This window comes from Aythya marila, assembly GCF_965140915.1.
Source record: "Aythya marila genome assembly, chromosome: 1".
Classification (NCBI taxonomy): Eukaryota; Metazoa; Chordata; class Aves; order Anseriformes; family Anatidae; genus Aythya; species Aythya marila.
In genome coordinates this window covers 129,745,398-129,771,211 of record NC_139042.1, presented here as the reverse complement: position 1 = coordinate 129,771,211, position 25,814 = coordinate 129,745,398, and the positions used below count along the sequence as shown (strand labels likewise).

Below are 25,814 nucleotides of genomic sequence, written 5' to 3'. Positions count from 1 at the left end.
AGTTTGCATTGGGTTTTACTCTTTCACATAAGCACTGCTGCAATCTCTGCTGCAATCTTTTACAGCAGTGCATGGAGATACCCTTGAAAATAAACCAGAAAATAGATAGCAACTTTGTAAATTCCTAGCCATCCTTGTGAGGGCAAGGGTTGTATTAATTTTAGATTGGCACAGATTAGTAGAATTTTACATGGAAACATGTTCTGCTTCTGTAACACATGAACCTCCAACAATATACCGGATAAGCAGTACAGTAGCAAATGTCATAGTTATTCAATGTATGTGCTCCTCATGTATTTTCTGAGTCATGTCTTCCTGCTTTATTGACTAAATTTTTTTTTGCTGCCATTAGCACTAAAGAGTCAATACAGCTACAAAAGAAGGAACTGGACTCTGCTTTGCAGACATATCATCAACAAAACAGTTAAGTGCCATTTGCAAAACGTTTATTACTAGGGATGACGTGAGGCAAAAAGGACACTGCTTTATTTTCAAACTCCAGGTTAAGTTAACATTATAGGCAATTAATAAAAATATCATATTTTTATGCAACTAAATTTGACCCCTAAAGCCACAGCAAGACAGAAAACGTGGGACCCTTTAATGTCATTTTTAGAGTCATTTATCTGACTATAACCACGCTTTAAAGCGTTAAGGTCATCTGGTCATAAAGCATGAGCTACACTTCTGACTAGCATGCACCACATTTGACTTGAGAGTACATAAGGGACTGACACTCCATTAACCTTCACAAGTAGAATTATTTATCAAAACAGTTCAAAAGATTACCCGACAGAGGACTGATAAATCTGGAAGTGAAAAACGAAACTGTAAGAGCATAAACTGATCCTTTGCCGTGAGGAAGAGCTATTTTCCTACCACAATTCCTGGGGCAAGTCCTCCAGTCAGTTTTCTAACACAGATATTCATTTTAAAGGACTGTCTTTCAATTCAAGTTGTTTTTGCTCCTTTTTTTTTTTTTTTTTTAATTTCCATCTTCTTTCTTGGAAATAATATATGCTAATATCCTCTATTTATAGGCAACTTCAAAGACTTCTCTCAGAAAGACACACAAAAAATTCATAATGGGCTAAAGTTGCGCCAGGGGAGGTTTAGGTTGGATGTTAGGAAGAACTTCTTTACTGAAAGGGTTATTAGACATTGGAACGGGCTGCCCAGGGAAGTGGTCGAGTCACCATCCCTGAAGGTCTTTAAAAGACGTTTAGATGTAGAGCTTAGAGATACGGTTTAGTGGAGGACTTGTTAGTGTTAGATCAGAGGTTGGACTCGATGATCTTGAGGTCTCTTCCAACCTAGAAATTCTGTGATTCTGTGTGATTCTGTGATAAGAGTTCTGACATGTTTGGTCATACATGCTATTTTGTGCTTTTAGCTTCAGCATTAAGTCTGTTCAAGATAGTCCAATTTGGTGAGCTGACTGTAAAAGCCCTACTACCACATAAATTTGTTTAATTACAGAACCTATGGTGGCTTATAGCCATGAGGTCTTCAAATTTTGTTAATTCTGTAAAGTTTCTATAATATCCTTATGTTGTGAAATTTTATCTGATTGAAGCATGAGATTGAGTTGTTCATCATCAGCTTTTTTTTTTTCCCCCCTCCCCCACTGTAACCTAGACTGACTAACCTCTCTCAGATGCACAGATGGGAAGAACTTGCCAACTATTCACCACTGGAGTTGTAGTTACCACAGCAGAGACACAGAAAAGCAGTGGTGGGGCAACAAATGAACTATCTTCCTAGTCTTTGCTCTCCCTTTAGATCAGTACTTACTTCATGGGTTTGTAAAATGCAAAAAGTTCCATGAGCACAAACAACTATGATTTCCAGATGGCTCATCCATATACATTCTTTCTGGTGGTCACAAGAGAAAAACTCAAAACGTAAAAATGGAGAGACAGAAGAGAAAGAATAACCTTAAGGGGAACGTGTCTCTTATCAAGCAGCCCAAAACACAGTGGAAAGAGAACTGTTGATTGATCTTAAAGCCAGATTCTACTAAGTGTCTTCTAAGAAAGTGGGAAGATTGACTTGATAATTCCTTTTAGTAGAGGATTTATTAAATCCATAAAATATAGAAAAGCATAACCCTCATTATAGCAGTTACCTTCTTATTTCAGCTTATACAAACAATGAATTCCTTAAAGATCATAAAAGGAAATGGATTTTGATTTTTAAATCTGTTGCACGCTTAATCTTGTACATATGAAAACAATTATGTTCAGAGGACTGAGTACTTTTCAAATGTGACTCAGATAATTGTTATCATGAGGTCTGATGTTTATTTTTTCCCCACTGACTTCCAGATCAAATGGCTTAAATTTAAAAGATTTCCTCCCTGCCAAATCCTGGTCTTGAAAACTCACTCTAGGACATGAGACTCAACATTCCTTCTTCCTCCCTATACAAAAAGCACCTGTACTCAGCCTTTGCTGGCAGTTCTCTGATATGCAAGAGGCACTATGATCCATTATGCTATTCCATGGCCATGCAGTCGTAACTCTGCGAATCTATAAAGCCCCCAAATTTGGTTTCCACCAGTGAACTAAGCAAAAGACAGTGACACACAAAGCCTTCCTTCCATTAGAAAATTTAACCACAGCTGAGTAGACAGGGCAGTACCAGAGAGGATTTAACTGCAAGTTAATTGAACAAAACTACTTGGCAACATTTATGAAGCAGTGACTAAGCCACCTTGAGTCTCCTTTTACTTGGAATTAGACTTTTCCAATAGCATCTCAGGTACACCTGCTGCAGGCATTATTGCCATTAGCGAAAAATTTTCTGTTAAGGAGACATAGCTGTTAAAGTGTGAACGCCTCCACTACCACTAGTGTCATAGAAGCAACAAAATAGTAGAAGCTTTAAATAAAAATACAGTAGAGATGACCTCCACACACCAGAAGAAAAGCTTCAGAAAAGGGAATGTGATTTTAGTCTTCAAATACAAGATATTTGCTGAAAAGAGGAACACATTTATTCTTGCCACGGTAGCTGGGACAATAATTAATGAGCTAAAACTGAAGCAGAAAAAATGAGTTAAGTATTAGAAATAACTTCCTAATAGTAAAGATAGCAATACCCTGGACAGATAGCCTAGTAGGTTGCAACTCTCCTACACTGAGTAACTTTAGGAAGTTAGACTATTATCTGACAGAAATGACATCGGTAGGGTTGGTCCCTGGATGGAAACTGGGACTGGATGTCCTCTTGCAGTCCTTCTCAACCCTACAACTCCATAAAGTGCAGGGCTCATATACATCGAGAAACAGACTCACTCGCTCAGTAGGGACTGTATAGATCTGTTAGGGACTTATTCACTAAGCTGGATCAAGGTTTGTCAGTTATGCTTTCCTTTGGATTTTTTCTTTTTTTTTTTTTCTTTTTTCTTTTTTTCGAATAAATCAATAGGCTTGGGCCATTTTCCAAAGATGTGATTTGGTAAGTTTCAAGCCAAACCTCTCAAGCTTTACTCATGAGATAAGTGCTAAACAATGAGCCAGATTCATCAAAGCTTTATAGACTTACTTAAAAGAAAAAGAAACTGATTCAGCCAACTCATTTAAAGCCAAATCAGGCAGTTGAAAATCTATTCCTGAGATTTGGAAAATCTGTCTTTTAAAAAAATATATTTTAAAAACATGTTTCAAGAGGCCCTCATCTGCAGGATACTTCAGGGGCCTTAGGCGACTCTGTCAATATTTTTTTTTTCCCTTCTGATCAAGAGCAGCATATTTCTCATGTCTATAGGATATAGTTAAAATCTCTCTCTACATATAGCATATATTTCTATACATAAAGGTAACATAAGGATTCAAAAAATATCTTGCATTTTCTTTCAAAGGTTTGATAATTAAACCAGTGTTTTTGCTTTTTGAACAGATTAATAATGAATTTGTTTATTTACTAAAAGGAAAAAAAAAATCAGTGGTAGGAGTGGACAACAATGTACTGTGTTAATGCATAAAAATAAAAACAGTTCCCTGCTCTCAAGCAGGTTTATGAGCCCTAGCACATAAAATCTACAGTACAGCTTAGTACTGCTCCTTAGAGTACTTCCTAGGGGGAGGTTAAATCCCATGTCTATTCATCTCTTGGTATCTCAGTCAATAAGGATAACAACAGGGGTAAATAAACCAGCTTTTGTGTATACCCTACAAAAACCATACTGGAAGCACCAAAGTGTTTCAGACAAGGCATCAGATAATTTTGATTATGTGAGGGGAGGGCATGAGCTTGGTGTTATCTAACCTAGATGGGCCATTGCATGGACTGTGAATGTGGGGAAGCACATACCACCTAGCTCTGCACAAAGATGTAGTTTCTAGCATCCCATATCTACACTGCTGAGCTGGAGAAAACCTAAGCTGAAAATGTTGTGCTGGGAATAGTGCTGGGAATCTGTGCAGAAGCAGAGAAGATGCCTCCATCCCCCTCCTCCCATACATCTGCTGAGTACACTAGTAAATTCAACTTTAAGATGGTGGAAGTTGGCGGTACTACATAATGCGGACAGCTTTAGCCCTGCAGACCATTAGGTGGTCTGCTCCTCTGGCGCAGTACCAAGCATTTACCGTAAATGTATATGTCAGAGCAATGAGAAAATGTTCAAAATCTTGCCATGCTCTCTTTTTCTGTTTTGTTCTTTTCAAGGAAGCTACTCTTTCCAAGAACATGGAAAGACCATGTGACTTTGAACTGGAAAACCTGAAAGATCAGTGAGCCTACCTGCTAATGAGCAACTTGCTACTGAAATGAGCTCATTAGCTTTCATTTTCGCTGGCTGCTGATCGATTCATGAGCCACTTATGTGGCCTCTGTAAGCTGTACATAAATTATCAAATGCATTGATTTCTAAAAATAATAAATCAGGAAGTCGGTCTTTTCCATATCTCTACTATAAGTGCTTAGCTCAATGGTCTTCAAAATTCATCCAAAGAAAACAACGATAACATCAGTGTTCACAGATACACAGCATCTCAAATGGCAAATATTCTGCTGCAAAAAATAAGCTCTGCTGGCATCTCAGAGAAATGAATAAAAGCTTGCCACTGAAAATGTTACATACAAAACGTACAATACAAAATGCACAGAATTTTGCATGAATCTGTGTAGGTGGCAGCTCAAGAAATTCACAGTAAGAAGCAATTGTCTACAGCAAGGAAAAATCCAAGCTAGATGATCATAAAGCCCTTTTCCATCTCATTTCATTACATTTCCATAACCTTCTTCACATAACTTAAGTAGTGGAAGTCCTGTGTCAGCCCAGAGTCACTGCTGGGTAAAGTAAAAGCATCTTCGAAGTAAAAACATCTTCTCTTGTCAACTGATAGCCTCAACAACTTGGGAACAGAATGCACTAAATACATAAAAAATAAAAATAAATAGATATAAATAACTAAATAAATAAAAGATTCAGCAAAGGAAGAGGGAAGGGAAGGACTCCTTACCCCAAAGATGCAGCCATAAGTTTATGATTTTGAACACGTATGGCTACCTCCAAGGCTACACTGGCCAACCTCTCTTCAACTGGTCTCCCAACTGCTATAATTTTTATTATAGCAAAAATTAGTCCTTTGCAATTTTACAACTGCAAATTTCAAAGCGCTTTATAACACTGGTTTGCAATAATTTGCCTAAGGTCCTGTGGGCCTCGATCCAAAGCCTTTAATAGACAAAGCAGTCTTTATATTGACTTCAAAGAGCTTTGGATCGGACCCACAATGAATTACTGCACAGTAAAGAGAAAAGTCAGGAACAGAAAATCTTATCTAAGGAAGAGATGATGCTCTCTCCTTCATTGCCTCAGTTGACTGAAAAAGACGAGATTTATTCCTCTCCATGTTCTGTATCACACTGCCAGCCCAATGAAAGAGCTGCGGCCCTTTTCCCGGTTAGTGGCATTTCCAGGAGAATTATTTAATTCTAAAAATCCTCTGACACAGTCTGAAACAACAGCTCAACTACATTGTTGTAGCTATCCCCACCACCTTGACCCTCAGGAAGAACAGCAGGAGGGCAGCTGACTGGAGAGCTAACCTTGAGGCCTGCCAGGTGGGGAAGGTGCTAGAAGAGCCGGGCAGCACCGCGCTCCTAAATAGTGGCACGCATGGGGCTGGGCACAGTAACAGCAAGGAGTTAAAACGTGCAGACCAGAGAACGATGCTTAATCCCAGTTTACTGAAAGGACATGTCATTTTTAGAAAGTTGTCCAAACAACTGTCTTCATATTCTACACCAAAGTGGCTATTAATCAAACAACAAAGGCCCAATTAACACATAGCTGTTGTCACCTTGATGTTAAAAGCCTCTCCCTTCCCCCCTTCTTCTTTCTTTTTGTCTTTAATGTTACAACCTAACCCAAAAACGCCTCAGGGTCCTACAGGGAAAAAAAAAAAAAAAAAAAAGACAATAAAGAGAGAGGGAGGGAGGGGGGAGGGAGACAGGGGGAGAGGGAGAGAAAGTGGGGAGGGGAGGCAGAAGGAGAGGGAGAGAGAGTCTTAAATACCATCTCTCCTCTAGGCAGCAATTTCCACAGATGAAGAGGTCACCACTGTTTAACAGTGTGCTGCCACGTTAATTTAGTATGACAAGATAAAGCAGTAATCTCTGCTCGAAGAGGCTGTAAACCGCCTGCTATCCAGGGACATGCTCGAGTCGATTTGCACTGTATATCACTTTATACAATTGCCATGACAAAGCCCCCTGAGTTGCCGCATGTAAATCTGCCTCCCTGCCTCCCCACTCCCCTGCCAGTCAGGCCGCCCTAAGCTGCGCCAACCTCAACGCTACCGTCGTGCGCCGGCAGGCCCGGTAACCCCCTCCCCCAGGAGGAGATGTTTAGGACTTTGATAATCCATTGATCCCACTTCCATATCGGCTTGTATTTTTCAATCTGTCGTGTTAAGTTGTCAGAGAGGGCGATTAAACCGATGTTTCATGTTCCAAGATTTGCGTTCCTGGGAATGATAGTTTTCAAAGCCTTTCTTGCTAGGTTCTGCTTAAAGATTATCCCTAAGAAAGCTGATGTGAATATTATTACTGGCATAAACCTGGTAATAAAACCATAAAGTGTTTTAGGTAAAGACATTTTAGAGATATTCAGGGTTATAAACATAAGAGTTTAAAGCTGGATAGAATTTGGAGTGCTTAAAAAAAAAAAAAAAAAAAAAAAAAAAAAAAAAAAAAAAACACCCTGTCAGACTCTGGAGTTTTCTCAGCATGAAGCAAAACAACATATGTAAAAGGGAAAAGGAAACTCGCATGTCTGTGTAAAATAAATATAATTACAGAATCAGGGAGGAGGGCACAGGAGAACACCGACCTGTGCTGTGCAGTTAGGCAGGATGCAGAAGACGATGGAGCACATGCAGCATGGTCAGCATGCTCCTTCGAATGAAACCCAGCACCAGCTATCTACAGCAGACACCTACAGGAGCTGCCCATGTCTCCAGCAGCCTGCACAGCTGAAAACATGCCGTGCTTGTTGGGGAAATAGGATGAATTTTTTGCAATATGTTGCAACTCTCGTATGCCATACTGCACCTCTAGAACACGCAAGTTTTAAATTATGTCTCCTCTCTATTTCACATTTAATTTGTGTCATTTTCCCATGGCCCGCAGGCATGATACAAGTTATAGCACACAATATACCAAATACGGTGCCAAAATGTGAAACTGTGCACATGTATATATACCCACTTTCCGGATTAAACATACAAGAGGACGCAAATAGAATTAAGGCAAGCAAGCAGACAGGTTTCTACAAAACAAGACTAAGACTTAACTACAGTTTCTTATTCAATATATTGCTAGGTGTACCTACTAAGCCTATGGACGGCATTCGGACTTACCAGTACTGCTATAAAAATGACTGAGCGGCTAAATCAAGTCTTTAGACACAACAGGTTAGATACACTATGTTCTCTTCTCTGAATTAAATTTAAAAATAAAATTTGACATTCATTTCAGCTCATAGCGAGAATGATAAATACTTTATTAAGCATATAAATTTATGATAGTGATTGAGAAGTAATTTACTAAATTTAAAATGAGGAATACCACTGGAATCAATGCCATTTTTCAATGTTGAGAAAATCTTCAAAATAGCCTGCTTAAAGGTGTTCTTCTGTTCTCTGATTCATGTTGTTAACCAACACATTTTAAACAGTAAATTTAAATGTAAAATTTATTATTTGAACTTAACATTGCTTGCTGGATATACAACTAAAGGTTTGTCAGTAAAGCATTTCCAATCCTTAAAACACCACTAAATATCATCAGCAGTGGTTAGAAAAGAAGTTTGCTAGAATAATCACAAAATAAATAAATAAATAAATAAATAAAATAAAATAAAATAAAAGATGAGTCTGAACATGGTTAGTTCTACAAAAATATAAAATAATATTTACACAGGAATGTGTGTTATTTCTTTAACTCTACCATGTACTGTGGATGTACCTAATTTTAGCCTCGAATTAGACATCTAGTCTAAACTAGTCATCAAGGCTCCCTCTATAGTCAATAGACGAGCACTTTCAGAGGGTAATTCATCTTTCTTGTCTTAGATGCTTATTTTAAGATTGGAAAGGTTGTTCTAGTAAGGTGGTTATCTTTTTCCATAAACTGTGAAGAGAGCCCAGACACCTAACTTTTATGTGCCTATGACCTGAACCCCAATCTCATTGTATGGCTGTCATGAATCTCCATGAGTCTGGAAACACTATTAGGCCATAGAACATGGAACATGTTAATAAACGGAACATGGATGAAAGATATGTTCAATTTCCATTGTACCATCACATAAATTAAGGCACAGACAAGATTTATTGCCAGCAATAAAAATCAACAACCAGGAAGCTGGGAATACAGTCCAATTTCATCAAGTGAACTAAAAACTTATAATTTTTGGTAATATTTATAAAATCACAAGTATGAATACCAAAAACTGTATGTGGCATTTTACATAGCAAAATAAAGATATACATGCATGCGCTAAATATGAAAGAGAGATTTCAGTTAAATTAGTTTATCCACATGGAAAACTAGTGAACTCACTGTGGCTCTGTGTCAATATATTACCCAATACTCATGTTGACAACTTCAAAAGTGAAGCTATAGTCTCTGCCCAAAAGCTAAGTTTACACTGGCTACAAGCAAACAGGAAAAGTACATCATCTACCACAGATGTATTCTTTGTGATTCTGTGAATCACTCTATTTTAAGTTCTGTTTGTAGATGTGTAAGATAGTGAAAATTATTTTCAAATAGAATTTCTCAAATTGTTTAAAAAAAAATTGAACTTCTTATACATGGAATTATTGTGAATGATCGATCTGTTCTCCCTCACACTCTACCTGCATTGCTGTCTATGTCAAAAGAATATAAGCTTAATAATAAAACAGTATTTGCAGATTCTAGCCTAACACTTGTAAGGAATGCCATGGACTGACACTCTGACATCAGCCAGATGCAGGACACAAACTCAAAAGAGATGAGCTCTTTGAGGTCTGAGATGCAGAATGTTTGATAGTCCCAGAAGATCCAAGCTCTGTATAACAAATATTTATTTACAAAGAAGTAAATTTTCTTGCCAGGCAATTACCTCTCACTCAAGGCTTTTCTGGTTGAAGTTATCTCTGACTAGAGATGTCTCAACTACAGGTATCAACAGCTAAGCTTATCACCCTAAGCTCCAGTTGCAACCTCTGAGGAAAAATAGGCAGTCTCAGGGTGTGATTTTTCTGACCTGCTTAGAAGGTATGTTAGGACAAAATAAATCCCTCTCTGCTATTCCCTATTTACTTCTATTGACCATAAAGTTAAGCCTAAAGTTACTAGCTTACCTCTAGACATGCACTTTGTAAACATTTAGTCTATTCAGGCCTCACCCATAAATCCTCTGCCTAAATAGTGACACTGTGATTGACATGACATTGCATTATGTTAGTGACGACCTTAACTCTAACTTCCTTACCATATAAGAGAAAACCAAAATGTTCTCTTAGTGCTCCAAGAGACCTATAGTCAACAGAAATTTACTATTGAGACTGCTGTCAGACATAAAGAACAAACAAACAACCTCCTCCCCCCAACTGAAAACTCTCCCCCCAAAAAGTCCTATATCCACTTTGTATAAGGGTATACGGCTATTTTCTAGAGACCCAAAGACCCTAGGAAGCCGGATACTAAGCTCAGAGAATGCTGTTGCCTTTGAATCCAGAAAGATCCAAACCTGAGCAACTTTTCTGATTACAACAGCAGCAGGTTAAAATGGAAAGAATTATGAGAAAGAAGGAAGCTTCGCTTACAGTTTCAGAGATGAAACCCTCACTTTAAATTCAATCTGAAAATCAACACAGAAGGCCTGAAGCACAGATATTTTGTATTATTTGTGGCTAGCAATATTAATAAGCAATGCAAGCTTCCACTTCTGATATGACTTAGTGTATAGATAAATGCAATCTATCAGAGTAATTCAGACTTGAGATGTCAGAAAGATTTTACCTTTTGCTGTAATATTTCTTATTTTGTGTCATCAAACTCCAATCCTACAAAAAGCTATGTGAAGAAGGAGTTATAGTCGGTGACCTCTCCTTCCCTCCCTCTTGCTACCATCAGCATTAGGTTCCAATCAAATAGATCATTTTGCAGGAACAGGGTCATAAGCTAAGCATTCGGGGGCAGGAATGTTTCTTTTTTCTGTCTCTATAAAAATATATCATGCTCTGGGCACAATATAAATAAAGATAATAACAGTCTGATGTTAGATTTTATTGGTCTATGTTTTGGACAATCTATATAATTTGCCTGTTGCCTGTACAAACTACAAAAAGTTAATCTTTATAGCTTCTTTTTTTCCCCTTGGTGTGGACTCAATTTAAAAGCATAAAAAAGGATGCTGAAGCAGACTATTTCCATACATAATGACAGTATTGTTTACGGTGCTCTGGCAAACATTATCCTTAATTAAACTGGGCACAATCTCCACTCAGTTATGTCTATTGTTTTATATAGTGATGCTAAATTCACAGGATTCATTGAGTTTACTTCTCCTCCGCAAAAGGCAAAAATGCCTTATCTGGTCACCCAACTGTACATGAACTGGAAAAAGAAACAAAAGAATTTAACAGTGTTAAAGTGGATTTGGAAATAGAACTGGCCAAACTATCTAGGCAAGCTTGCTACACTAAAAATAAAGGATTATTTTTACTGAAGAAAGGTTGTTTCCTCCATTTAATTATCTTGAAACACTTTGGAACGTTGGTTTAATAACACTGCTGCATGTCCATCTTTGCGTAGGGAGGTTTCTGCACATGCCTTAGGAGGTAACCTAAGATGTAGATGCCCATACTTAAGCAAACCCATGTTGAAATTTGTAGTCCCCATTTTTCCACAGGTTCTTCTCCAGCCATGAACCTCCAGAGAAAATTAATAAACCCTCTAAATCCAAGATGATAGTGGAAAAGGTGATATTTCACTGATATACTCAAAACAAGAGCAAGTTGTTAGCTCCATGAAATAAAAAACACTATGATTGGATGACATGACACTTTAAATGCTAGCAACTGCCTGAAGTCACATTTTCATTACCACTCCAACCATCATTATTTCTGGTGAATCTGCAAAAGCGTTGCAATGGCAAGAAAAAAGAGAAAGATGGCTGACTAATCCAACTTAATTTGTATAACCTGAAAAGACATACCTAAAAGAGACAAGGCAAAAAACATGACAGCTTTTCACTCAGCCATTAAAAAGGATAGAAAATAAATAAATACTTCAAAATGTCACGGCAGTGGGTAACATCCCAACTATAAACACAAATATTTGATAGTTTAGAGAAGAGGACATAAAACATGATTGTATTTAGTGTAGCAGAAGTTTCTGGCACTTCTAGGAGCCAGAGCTGATAATCAGAGGCATTCCTTGCAACCCTGAAAATCAAGAAACCATGACCAATGCTTCACAATGCATTTCAGTTTTGGTATATTTCCACTGAAAGTAGAGCTGCATATCAAAAAACAACCATAGTTTATTGACATTCTGTCCAAGTTAACAGCACAATACTTTATTTTACTGTGCAATGTCTTCATATGAGGTGTTTACTAAAAGGCTTTAGAATGGATTAAATAATAAAAATGACCACATTAAATAATGACTACAAGCAGAGGAAGAAAACTTGTAATGGATAAAAAGGTTTTCAGAGGACAACTGCAAGCAGATAAAAAGTGATACAGTAAGTGTTCATATACGGAGTGAAGTAGAGAAGGCGGCTTTCTCACCTGCAGTGAAAAGAAAGAGAGAAAGCCACACCAGCTGCCAGGAAGAAGCAAGGTAGATATGAAAAGCATATGGAGCAGACAGAAAGCACAAGGGGAAAATGTTCTGGAAGTTCTAAAATAAAGAGGCAGCTACTGAAGCAAAAATGAGTCAAGGTGGTATGTAGAACTACCCAGGGTGCAAAATATAACCAACTTAGATTTCAATGTGCCTTTCATCATGTGTTAGATAAGGGCACGAAAACCTGGTGTGCCGCTCTCTATTCTGATAGTAGTTACACCACCAGCCCAAAGCCATAAACTTCCTAGCAGTGCAGAAGCTTGGCCAAAGGAGATAAATCCATCAGTTGAAATGGAGACCATGAGAACTAACTACATTTTTGTTGCCTTCTCTTTCCAGAACCATGGAGAACTGGGTGTTTTATTGGCATCAGAGTCTCTGGCTCACTGCAATACTGTAAAGATTTATTATCACCAGAAAAAAAAAAAAAAAAAGAAAGAAAGAACTGCAGAATAAATTCAGGTATAGTGAAAGAAGTGATGGACCTAGACTGGAGAAACTATAAAAAGTCCACAGCTGTTGTCTGAGTAGGATACAGATACCACAGATGCTACCAAGGTTATGTCATGGCTAGGGACTGATCGTTGAAAGCAAAAGCTGTATCAAGAAGTAGGAATACTTAAACGTAGTCTCTTTTCTTTGTTGCTATAAACCAATCTTGCCATCTTACTGAGGCTTTCTCTGCACCCTCAACTTCATCTTCAGCTGGTAGCTTAATGCGGAATGAAGCCACTGTGTCCACTGTTGAAGTCCTGGAGCTGACTACTTTGCCTAGAAAGATGACCAAGTTTTTTTTTTTCATTTAAGGCTTAAGTATTTTTTTTACAAGTGCACTTGATAGCTCTTTTCTCTTCATCTTTAGAGAGACCATCTGGTTCAAATATTCCTAAGGATTGTGGGTTTTATGCATTTACCTATCTTTTTTTCCTGTGCAATTTTTCAGCTATTCACTTGAATTAGATTTTGCTAGTATTTATGCAAGAAGCTTAAATGAAGATATTTTCCAGTATTAAGTCAATGAATTGATTCCTAGGCATATAATCACTTGCAAACAATGGATACATACAGTTCCCAGCACTTCTATAAAACAAAGGTGTTTACTTTTCTGTTGATTATTTTCTGCTTAACTGCATTCAAATGAATCCATTAAAAACGTGACTGCTTCACAGTAAGATGATCTTGAGCAAAAACAAACAACTGCTGTTTCCACTTCTCTTCATGGCCTTTAAAAACTACCGTCATCTGCACCCTGTATTTCAGGCAATTTATAAATGATAAGTCTGGTCTTGATTTGTTCACTTATTGTTTTAAGTGCAGTTCTAACTCTCCTGCTCAGGAAAAAAAAAAAAAAAAAAAAAAAAAAAGTTTTGCTACTTCGTTACTTATTTATTGTCCCCTAACCAACCTTTGAACCTTTCCAAGACTGATGAGAACACCAACAGTCCATCTCAAACTTCATTCAGTCTTCCTGCCCATTTATTTCAGCTGGACTAAGATATCTATATCTATTGTCAATTACCAGGGCCACAAGTAAGTGAAATTCACTGTATTCATAGAGTATTCATAGAGAACCAGCCAAGGGAACTTCCATAAACTGACATACTGCTCCTGAATCGTGCTATGGCTTTAATTCTCTGCATCATCTGAAGGATGAAAATATTTTATTTGGTTTACCTACCCTATATAGGACTTATACGACAAGTAATTTGGAAGTAATTGTTAAATACTATAGGCAATACGTAGAAACGCAAATGCGACAAGATTGGAGAGAATATAAATCACGACAATGAGGACAGGCAGGTTATACTATATTAAATGAAAGATATATTGTCAGGCATATACCAGAGTTGTCAAAACTTTTTCTTGCTCTATCACACCTGGTTCTCAAGGGTTGTGCCCAGTTCTCTAGGTTAAGGACTAAATAATGCAATATGCAACTTCTACGGCTATTTGATGGGTCCTGGATGATCTTCTTTATTTGTTCCCTTTCCTAATAACCAGCACAGACATTCCCTGCAACAGTGCAAGTGTAAAGATTGAAAAGATCAAATTCTGATGCAAGCCTGAAATTATATCTGTGGAAACTGCTTTCATGCGCTACTCTTGTGATGACATTTATAATACAATGTTTGTAACAATGCAATTTCATCATCTTATAAATATCAATTTACCATTAAGAAAGGGAGGAAAGAATATTAAAAAAAAAAAAAAGGCAAATGCAAACTTTCCACAATTTCTGCTTTGTTTTAATTGAAATAGTCTTGTTCTGATAAACCTGTCTATCTCTTACAAAAACAACGGTTTATAGTTTAAACTGTGAAATTGTGTGTGTGCATGTGTGTGTGTTGTAATTATGGTGCCTGCTAACAATTTCATACTGCCACATTGCACATATGGCTTCCAAGCTAGCTTTATCTGAATCTTTGTGAATCTATTCTCCGTGCTATTAAACTGAGCACATTCCACATCGTTCAAAAGTAATTACACTTTTGTCTAGAGTGTAGGAGACTGCTCTCCCCAAACAATGAAATTCTCATTATTAGAGCTGGCACAATAACAGCACTGGTGTTCACAACACTGCGCATTGTACCATCACAATAACTTATCCTAAGCTTGATGCACAAAGGTACGCTGGAAATTAAAATTTCTCTAAAACCAGTGGTGTTTTTTTGTTTTTTTGTTTTTTTTTTTTTTAGCTCAGTATAATTAGAGTTCTATTTGACTTTTTAAAAAGCTACATACATTCAGATTTCCATTCTCTTCACAACTTCTGAATAGCAGCTAAGTGTTCTAGCCACATGTTGTTCTGATCCAACACTATTCACAAGCTGACAACCCCAGACCAACAGGTGAAGTGCAGGCCAGGACATACTCAAAAACAAAATTCAAATGCAGCATTAAGCAACCTTTTGTTTGGGACAAGTGGAGGAAAAGCACAGGACAATGTGTCAGCTCTTTAAGCAATATTCTTAACATGATCAAAGTGTCTTAATATTCCTCCCAACTTCCAGCAGAGTAACTTCATCCACCATAGAAATGCAGCATTTGTTAGTGTAAAGCAATAAAGCTATTTCACTGTAGTACTTCATATCAATTCAGAGCACAGCTGGAAATTAATCCTAAATCCCACTGAAAGTGCAGGACAAACGTGGGCTAGCAAATGCAGTCATGCAGTATGTAAGGTTTGCCCAGTGTCACAATTACACTTTTACCAATTTGATTTTTGGTTAGAACTATTGTGTTTTCAATCTCATCCAGCATTTGAATGATATTATACCTTTATGAAAAATGGTCAAATTTGACCTCAGTATATAACGTTCATAGTATACTCTAATCAACACTTTTAACAAAGAAATCTCTTACATTCAGAAATTAGCATATAGGCACTGCTGGTGACATCAGTAGTCCTGAGAGATGGCAAAAACACAAAGCATTAAGCAATGTGGTAGGGCAGACAGTCAGAAATAAACAAAATAAACTCTCAGAAGTCAGATGGGCTAACAACTATCTTTACTATCCAAACACTGCAGCCTTAACACATTTAATCAGAAAAGGTATTGACTGATACTGTAATCCTCAAGTATTTCCCTGATAAGCTCAGGGCCTGCTACGAGCATTCTAGGGGCACCCTGATAAACATTGTAGGGCAAATGATTTGTCTTCTGAGCCTTTGGTTTAAGTCTGATAATTTATTGTTTCTGTTCTTACTAGTGTAAGAGCTTTCCTAGCTAAAATAAGCATCTAGTTTCTCCTATCAAGAGGAAGAAAGTATGGGATACAGCTGCCCCTGCCGTTCACAGAAGTACAGTTGAGGTTGGAAGGGAACTATGGAGCTCATCTTATCCAACTTCCCAGCTCAAGCAAGGCCACCTAGAGCCAGCTGCCCAGGACCATGTCTGGACAGCTTCTGAACATCTCCAAGGATGGAGAAACCACAACCTTTCTGAGCAACCTGCCCCAGTGCTCAATTACCCTTACTGCAAAAAAAAGGTTTCCTGATGCTCAGACGGGACTGTGTTTGTTTGTACCTACCGCACAAACCTCTCTCTGGCTGCAGTTCTAGAATCTTCCATCTTTCTATGCAAAGATGGAGGATGTGGTTTCACAGCTTTTTGCCAATTTGATAAGGTTTGAAGACTTCTTCCTTGAAAATTCTTCCTTCTTTTATAAAAACTTATTCAGCAATTCAAAGCTGTGTTTCTAAGCTGGCAGTGAAAGGCAGGAGTTGTTACAACTTGGTAAATTACAACAGGCTAAATTTTGGAAAGTCTAAGTTGGGCAAACTTGAGTTATCACTCTTACAATCAGCTCTTTATCTTTAGGATCCTAGGATGTCCCACCTGAAAGGGCATATAAAAGGAAGCACAGCTGGAAGTAACCTATGAAACAGAGGGTTAATTGACAGCTAGAAAAGTGAGGCCAAGAAATTGATTCTCAAGGTTGAAATTGTTTTCCAAAGTGTTCCTTCAAGACAGTGCTGAGGCAGAATATGAGAAGACAAGGATGGTTGTGATGACAAGAGGAATTCAGCTAAGCAGCCTAGCAATGAAACGAAGTTTTGTAATTACACATCTTTTCCAGATTCCTTGGTTGTGGTTTTCATCTGCTGAGATTGTTCCCCATGCAAACAGGTGTTGTACATGCAGCTAACACAGAAAGGTCTCTGTGGATCAATATACCATGTCTACCTAGAAATCCCTCAGGAGAAGAGACTTAGCCAACAATCTGCAGAAAGCAGTATGGCTGAGAGGGGTTCGGCAGTGATGTGCTGCATGATTTCAGACTGGCTGTTATGTCTGACGGGGTCTTATTGGACATTGGGGAGATCTGTAAAGGTGTACCCTGCTAAGGACAGCATGTGGTTACAAAACGAGAACTCCATAGTCACTTGCAGACTCAGTCAGTAGGTGTAGTAGTACAGCTGACAAGCTATTAAGAAGTGTGAAGCACACTGCTGGAGCTTTATCAATAAAACTGTATTGGACTGCACTGTGCAGTGGTGTGTGCACATGCACACACACCTGGGTTTGCTTCCCAGAGACAGTAAAATAGCACAGAATATCAGATCAAACAGCATTAAAACAACCTCTGTGCTGCTGTGAAGGTGAGAATATTCGTTGGGAATGACTTTTGCAACTGCTAATCACACAAACTGAAGTCATCTAAAAGCTATCCAACGACAAGGTTCAGCCACTTCCTTCTTATGAGATATACATACCACAATGGCCAAGGGAGGGATTATGTATATTTTAACTAATTTATACCAATCACAACCTTGTTTCTGGAGACACAGAGACTACATCCTTTCTGACCTACCTATGTAATAATGCTTTACTAAACGCTTCTCTTTAGAACAGAAATACTACCAGAATGTCATATCTGTACAAACTGGCAATTTTCTTAAGTATGCATGAAGAAAAAAGGAATCCCTACAACCCCGAACAGTGCTTCAAATGACCCTACAATATCTCACTGCTATGGCAAAACTGTCTAAAATATGCAATAATACAGTATCTTGTATTATGAAGCAAAATAATACACTGTTTTCACATCACATTAAACATATCCTTCAGAACAGGAAGTCACACTAGATGATCAGCTAAACTTCTTGATCTCAAAAATTATAAATGAATAGAAAAGCTGGTTAGAATCAGTTAAACAGCAGTTAAATGTTTCAGTGAGGTCTAACTAGAATATGCCTGCTGGGCTCCTTAGCAGACAATGAGTTTTTACTTCATTAGAGTCTACGCTGCTGGAGTCATCACAAGTTTTTCCTATTGACTTAAGCGTTGACAGGAACAGTCTCTTAACTTTAACATACTCTCTTAAAATAGGCCTAAATACAGCAAAGCTCATACACCAGTTACATATTCTAACATCCCATTGGCTGATACTGAATATTTAAGAATTACATATCCACAACATGTATGATAAAGGATCAGAAGGAAGCAAGTCAGGGAAAAAAAAAAAAAAAAAAAAAAAAACAGAAAGAAAAAAAAAAAGACATCTCTGTCCATGAGTAATTTTCCCAATGATGCTCTTTATTCACTAGAAGTTGCAATAACACAAAATAAAACAAAATTTGATATTCTGAAACACTGTTTGAACTTAAGCATTAAACTAAAAAGGAAGAAAAAATGGATTGGGTCAGTGAATTATTTTGTTAAGGAGGGCAGCTTCAGTGAATACCCTGTGGCTTGGTCCTATGAGAAATAATAATCCCTGAGGCTTTTTACATAGGGCTTGTTACATATGCGTAATGAGCTGTAAGGGCTTAAATACCACTATGGAGCTGTTGCAGGCTTTTATGAGAACACACCATCACTTATTTGGCAATGCCTTGTTAAAAGCCTTCAAATATGCAGGTCCATTCATTATCTTCACTTAAAGTGAAATTGTCAGTGCCCTTGTCAAAGTGGGGGACTAAGAGAAAAGTTGCAGTCAATTTGGAAACGGGCAAGAGCTGTGTACATGTGCTCACACAGACAGCTTTGTCGAGGTGCCTAAGTCCTGAGGTTTCAATGCCTTTCCCTGCACCTTTCAACCTTTATAAAAACGTATCACAGTACTCTACATTAAGGGTCAAAACACGTCACCTCACAATAGTGACACTACATTACTAGTTAGGAATGCGGCATTGCATTCTCATCCTTTTTGTTTGTTGGCTTTTACATAAAGCCAGGTCTGGACTTCCAGAGGGCTGCTAAACGTCTAAACGTGGTGACTGAAGTGCACAGTCATTTGTAAAGTGCACAAAAAGGTGGTAATTCATATGTGAAACAGTGGTAGGCTGATTTAATAGTGTAAACTTAGTAAATTTCCTTATATGCGTGGCATGTAAAACACACACCAGACATAACCCCAAGTTTCTTTCTTTCTTTCTTCTCTCTCGCTTTTTTTTTTTTTTTTTTTTTTTTTTTTACCCTTTATACAGACTTCCGTGCCTTACTATTGCATAAACTTGGCATTGGGGTGATATTTCAGACAACATGCCAAACATGACTCTCACTTACAGTGTTCCAAAACCATTTACTGTTTGCTGAACACACACACTTCAAATTCACATTGATGTAGCTACAAAATTTTAGCACCCCAAATGCCAGCAGGCAAAGATGAGGAAAAGTGGAGTTTGCACTCTTAGGGATTTGGCATTTGTAGCGGAAGGTAGACAGTCCAGCTAGGTCAGAGCTTTCACATTATTGTAGCATGTTCTGTACGTGTAACTCTGCATTGTATACTCCATAAGGTACAGATCTGGATGCCAAACTAATGTAGAGGCAGAATTCAAAGAATGGATGTAAGCACAATAGACCATTAGCAAACCTACCATTGTGTTGTGCTGAGAAGTGGGAGTCCTATGGCCACAGTTCTCTTGCGTCAGCAGAGAAACTGGCTGAAATTCCTCAGAGTGAGGCTTGTTGGGAAAACTCACATGCAAGGGAAGGTGAAAGGCTGGGAGCCCGTCACTCTCCTCTTCTCCCACTTTCTGTCTGCTTGTCACCATGGCTACCTCTCCATCTGCTTCCCCATACGGAGAGGCTGGTCGCTTGGAAGACATCCTGGAAGGAACAAAAGAGGAGAAAATAATGAAACCTCCAAATAAATCCTTAATGCCGTCATTGTGTGGTTAGGGGCCATTGTAACAGAAATGCCTTTTTTGTGCTGGCAGAGAGCAGGAAACCATCCAAATACCACTGCAAAGCATACACAATTGGGAACAATGGCCAAGCAGGTAGCAACAGAACAGTGGCTTGTTTGTTGTGAGAATAATACACTAATATAGCACTCTCTTGTATTCTGGCTTCTTAAACATGAAAATTCACCTAAGAAGACTGTATAATGAAATGCAATTCCTTTAAAAAAATACCCATCTGGTTTTACATTTGCAAGAGACTGTAAGAAGATAGAATGTCTCCCGATACAAGCTATTGTCAACTTAGCTTTAAAGGAATAACCATCTGCATGTATTTAACCATAACTGATAAAATAATAAAACAAAATAAAATAAAACAAAACAAAAATTAAATTAAGTTAAACAAAACAAAACAAATAAAAAGGTTGCTGTTAAGTCAAAATGTCTGTGTATATAAAACTTCATCCATGCAAACGATAGTGTGTTACAGTTGCACTGAGAGATTCTTTTCAGGTTCACAGATCTGTGATAATTAAGCAGTTAAACATTTGCTCATCAATAATCTAAGCTTTTTGAAAACACAAATTCGGGGTTCTACTAAGTGAATCATGACTTCTTGTCAAGATATCCTAAACTTTCTACCTATAGCCAGATCAGAAAAATATACGTATAAACCTAACTCACATCTCTGTATAAAAAAGTATACGAAGGGAAGATACATACAGCACACACCATAAAAAACACTCACAAATCCTGACTCAAAATTCAGGCTCACTTCCCCAATTTCTTGATATTGTCTTCTAACATTATTTTGATAATGTGTGTGCATCACCATCTTTCAGGAAGGCTTAGAGGATCTTTATGTCTTTGGAAGTTTTCATCTAAACCAGGCACTACTGAAAACCTTACAAGTCAGTCTGAACCCAGAACACTTCCTGCGTGGTCCTCAAAACAGAGGAGTCCAGTGGAGTATTAAAATGCAAGTGACTTCTGGGATTAATTACAGCAACATTATTCACAAAAATCAGGGTATGCGCACGGATGGCATAATGGGCCACTGTGCTAAGCTGGGGCATCTGTAATACGGAGTGGAATGAAAAGTAACAAATCCTAAAGACAAAGTCAAAAGAAGAAAAGAAAGAAAAATGAGAAATATTTAATGGAATAGAAGTTATGAACAAGGAAACTGAAGGCTATTGTACATAAAAGTTGAAAAGACAGGCTGAAGTAATACTGTTCCTCCTCAAAAATCTAGCATTTATGATTCTAATTACCCCATTTTGATTTTCCACTTCACAGTTAAAGGACTGCATTTCAAAAGCCCAGCAGTCTCTTGAACCATGTGTGGGGCTGCTGTGAGGTGGAGCATGTCCATACGATTTGGCATATTGAGCACGAAATGGTTCTTAGCAGCAGTCAACTGGGTCTGAAAACAAACAGTGACTTTAAACAGCCCTTTGTTAGGACTTATTTTGTTTCTAATGATCTCATTTTGCGCTTTACCTCCTGAGCCAAGTTAGATTATATTTAAAAAAAAAAAAAAAAAAAAAAAAAACAGATAAAAAAAATCCCTACCAGAGCCTATACTCAGCTGCACATCGCCTTTTCTTCTGAACACCACCTATTGCCTGTACATAGAGAAGCAATCTGTATTTTCTATTAATGTTTGACTTAGCCCAACAGACTAACACTTCATACATCCTACCTGAATTCTGTCTTCTAGGCTTTCCCACCTACGTGTCTGCACAGAAGCATATGTATAAAGACAGAGATCACCAGATAGACGCTTACTGGCAGTTTTCTACAAGCCCACTGAATTCAGCATTTTACAGCTATGTTTGATGTGACAGATCCCAAGCTTTTCTTCTGCAGAAAACATGCAAGTCCTTCCTAAAGTTAATGTGAATTATTCATATTTTGCATTGCACTGCACCAAGATATAAATTTTCTGTTGATTTTGAGTGTAACATTTTGGTTACTCTTTTCAACACTGCCTTAATAGGCGCTTGGCTTTTCATAAAATCTCTCTGACAATCAGCACTAAGTGGTTGTCTGAGTTTTGGCAAACAAAAAGGGAAGGATACAAAATCATTACTCAATTATTGCACAGTAATGTTCTATATTTTAGGATATTTATATTTTTGATAAGATGACTAAAAATATTGTAAATCATCTACAGAATTCTCCACTGCAATTTGACAATATAACATAGAGAAAGGAGACCCTCCTTTGTACTGAAGGTTTGTTTTATACACTCTATACTGAAGTTGTGTGAAAATCTCCTACTGATATTAAACCAGAACAACCATGGGTTCTACCACACCGCTTCACAAGGACAGTTTGACTACCACACTGAAGTGAAACTCTTCTGCTAACTTTATAATGCATATACAGTTTCCACTGGAGTAAGGTGCTACAGGTCATCAACATCTTCTGCTTATCACCTGTTCCCAACAGGGATGACATCATTTTTACAGGGAATTTATAAAAATAGGCAAAGAAGGCAATAGAGGAGACTACCTCTATGCATGAGGAAAAACAGACAGTTTTGAGAACTACAAATCCTATGTAGTTGAGAACTACAAATCCTATGGGTTGGACTGTAGGCCAGAGAGAAAACTAGTAAAGGAAGCAGCAGCTTCTTCCTTCCTCACACAGCTCTTTTAAGACCCAGTTTAAATTACAAGCCGTGTACCCATCTACCATAATATTAGAAGACTGAGAAACTGCTAATGTGGCTAAGAAGGCAAAGGCAAAGTTACTGATCTAATCTGCAGTAGTCTCCTAAGTGACTAGGACACTCAAAGAAACAGTGGCACAGCACAGGGTAAGGGTCACACAACACAGGCAACAACTGCAGTTTGTCTTCTAAGTAGTTCTGCCCACAGCCAGCCTGAGTTAGGCATAATCTGTCCTTTCAGACATCTCATCACCAACTCTAACATCAAACAAACATTACGGTTTCACAGAAATTACTGCTTACAAACAGCTAGGAAATTTCAACAAGAAAATGCAAGATTTCTTTTTCTTTTTCTTTTTTTTAAATAAATAAATAAATAATTCTTATCTACTTCAACTGGAAATGTCTTCCAAAAGGACAGTAAATACTGTCTACAGCAGCAAAGGATCAAATCACGGATAGCTTCAAAAGCATAAGACAACATGATACTGAGTAAATTCATTCACAGCTGGTCTTTCCATTATTTCTACAGTTTTATTGGTCTTTATCAGTCCCTCTTCTGAATTTGAAATGCTCCCACAGTCCATATCATTGTATTCTGTTCTTTTTGTACCTCCTCATTTTTCTACTGAGCAACTACCAGGTATTAACAGGGAAATAGGTAAATTCTGAGTAACAACGTTATCTGAAACTGAGCACTTTTAAACAGATCTAGGTCTAATTATTTAGTTATTAACAAAGAACTGGGATGATACCATCTTAATAAAGGTATGCAAATACCCTGGACCTGCCCTCATGGATAACACAACAGTTTACAACTTACATGGCTTAAAGGTCTTTTCTTCAAACTGGTTGAAACACGGAAAGCTTTTCAATTACACCACTCTGAAAGAAGTGTGTAATTACAATGAAACAGTAAATGCTGTTTTCCCCAAACATAAATGACTTATGGATAGGATAAAAAAATAAAATAAAAACCAAGATATAACTTTCAGAAAAGCAGGAACACAGTGGACCAGAAACTGCATCTAAAAGGGCATCTCTACAGATGGAGTTGGCACTTAAGACTTGCAGCAAGAGTTAAATTTTGAAATGAATTGAATTTTGAAAATAACTTCTATTGAATATAAATACAATACCTAAATATTAATTTTTTAGACAACCTAAATCAGCAACATTCAGATGCAGTGGGAAGCAGGCAGAACTCAGCCCAATGAAAAGACACATCTGAGTTATAAACCATAGGCCCATACTTGATTTTTATCATGGGTTAGGATGGAACTGAAGACTTAGATCCAGTGATGAATTCGAATACAAGCCTATTTCTTGTAAAGGGATTCTTTTTTTCTGTCTTCAGAAACACTTGTTATTATGCAGAATTTTGTTATTTTTTTTGTAAAATAAATGCTTTTTCTGGTAGCAAAAATGTTTCCTTTTTTTTTTTTTTTTTTTGGGGGGGGGGGGTCAGAGAAATAAAATCTCACTCTTCTAACACGCCCTTATCCCACAAATTCTTGGTGTGATTCATCTTAAAATAGAATGTTCTCCACATATTTCTTTACTCCTTTTCAATTTACAGCTGACTCTTTGTAGGCTTAAACTGATATTCTGTGCCTATTGATCTCAGTGTTTTCTGAGTGTTGAAGTGATTGACTTCAGCATGGCTGGATTTTCCCACTGGAGAGGAAGAGATGCACTGCATCCACATGAATTGTTTCCTTGTGCCATGTACAAGTAATGGATCCACCCAAATAATTTCAGGCTACCAAATAACATCAGTGTTTTTTTTTTCTTTTCCTTGAGTTCAGTGACTCAAAAAGCAATCTTTCCACAGGTCTATTTCTTTATTACTATTTCTAACAGAACCTCATTTAAGTGTCCCCACTACATTTGTTCTTTTTCATTCATTTGATACATAGTTTTTCACCCCAAGTAAATCTAAAAGAGTATCCAGTATTCAAGGAGATAGTGCCCTCTAGCACACGACCAGCATCCATCCCAATTCGATTGCTCATGCCATAAAATTTCATAAATTTTATGTCATAAAACTCTAATCTTGTTACATTAAGCAAAATACCTCAGAAACATTTCAGATACCCACAAAAGCTTTAGGAGAAATGGCTTATCCATGTCTTCAAAAGTGACAAACACAGATGTGTCAGGAGAAAAAGATATGAGGCCATAAATCTTAACTTGTTGGGAGTTAATTAAGGGATTCATCAATCACTGCACAGCTAACACCATACATATACAGGCAAAATCCCGTCAGCTGCCACAACCTACAGCAATCTACAGGTTAAAAACTCCCAAAGTCCCTCTGTTCTGACTATTTATAAATGACTTTGTATAATCTAGCATTAAGACCTGTAATTATAAAACAGCATTAAAACAGGCCTGCATAGTTATGGATAATTATAGTTGGTACACTTTTTAAAGAAATAAAAAGCTTTTCCATTCAAACACAGGCTTTACCTTTTTGACAGCTCCAAGTCCACAGGATGTAGGGAGATGATTTAAATTGTATGTCAGAATTTTGACTGTGCAAGACTTTCTTTTCTCCCTTATCAAGAGAGGCATTGTTGTTTTTTCACCATAACCAGGCGTGACAGCGCCTGACTGGAGTCGCATAGCCAGTTTCTGAATCGGCATGAAAACGTTCACCTCTTGAGTTTCTCTGGCAGCTAAAAACTCATTCTTTCTCATGGGCAGAGTTTAAATCACTCAGGCCTGCAGAGAGGAGGCGGGCAAAGAGACGCTTTCTGAACAGATGCACGAGGATGGACGTACAGCCACAACAGACAGATCTCATCCTTCAGCCACAGCGCAGAAGTTAATTCAAACTAACAACAGCATCATGAATTTACTCGCTAAGATGGCTTGATTTCAAGCCACATGCTGTAAATTAAACTACTCCCATGAACTGCAGTGGGATTTCTATCTCTTTTCCTGATCTGTAGGGACAGTGCCCTGTAATGACAGTACACAAGGGAAATCCTGTAGATTCTGTTTTTCCACCAAAAACAATGTATGATTAAAGACAGCAGCAATATCGCATATACATACATGTAACGTCTACCATACATACACACACATACAGGTGCACAACCACAAGCTTTTCCAGACTGTCAGCAATGTATCTGC

The 25,814-nt window shown here is 37.7% G+C and overlaps 1 protein-coding gene across 9 annotated transcripts in view; it reads right to left on the bottom strand.

The window, feature by feature from the left end:
* SOX5 (SRY-box transcription factor 5) overlaps window positions 1-25,814 on the bottom strand; it is a 292,593-nt gene that overhangs the window by 235,923 nt on the left and 30,856 nt on the right. For 7 of the 9 annotated variants that reach the window (XM_082761276.1, XM_082761277.1, XM_082761279.1 and 4 more), the window contains exon 2: window positions 19,688-19,919. In XM_082761276.1, coding sequence (XP_082617402.1) covers window positions 19,688-19,919 — 232 coding nt within the window. The remainder of the gene's footprint in view (window positions 1-19,687; window positions 19,920-25,814) is intronic. The other 2 variants (XM_082761283.1, XM_082761284.1) reach the window with 1 other exon arrangement.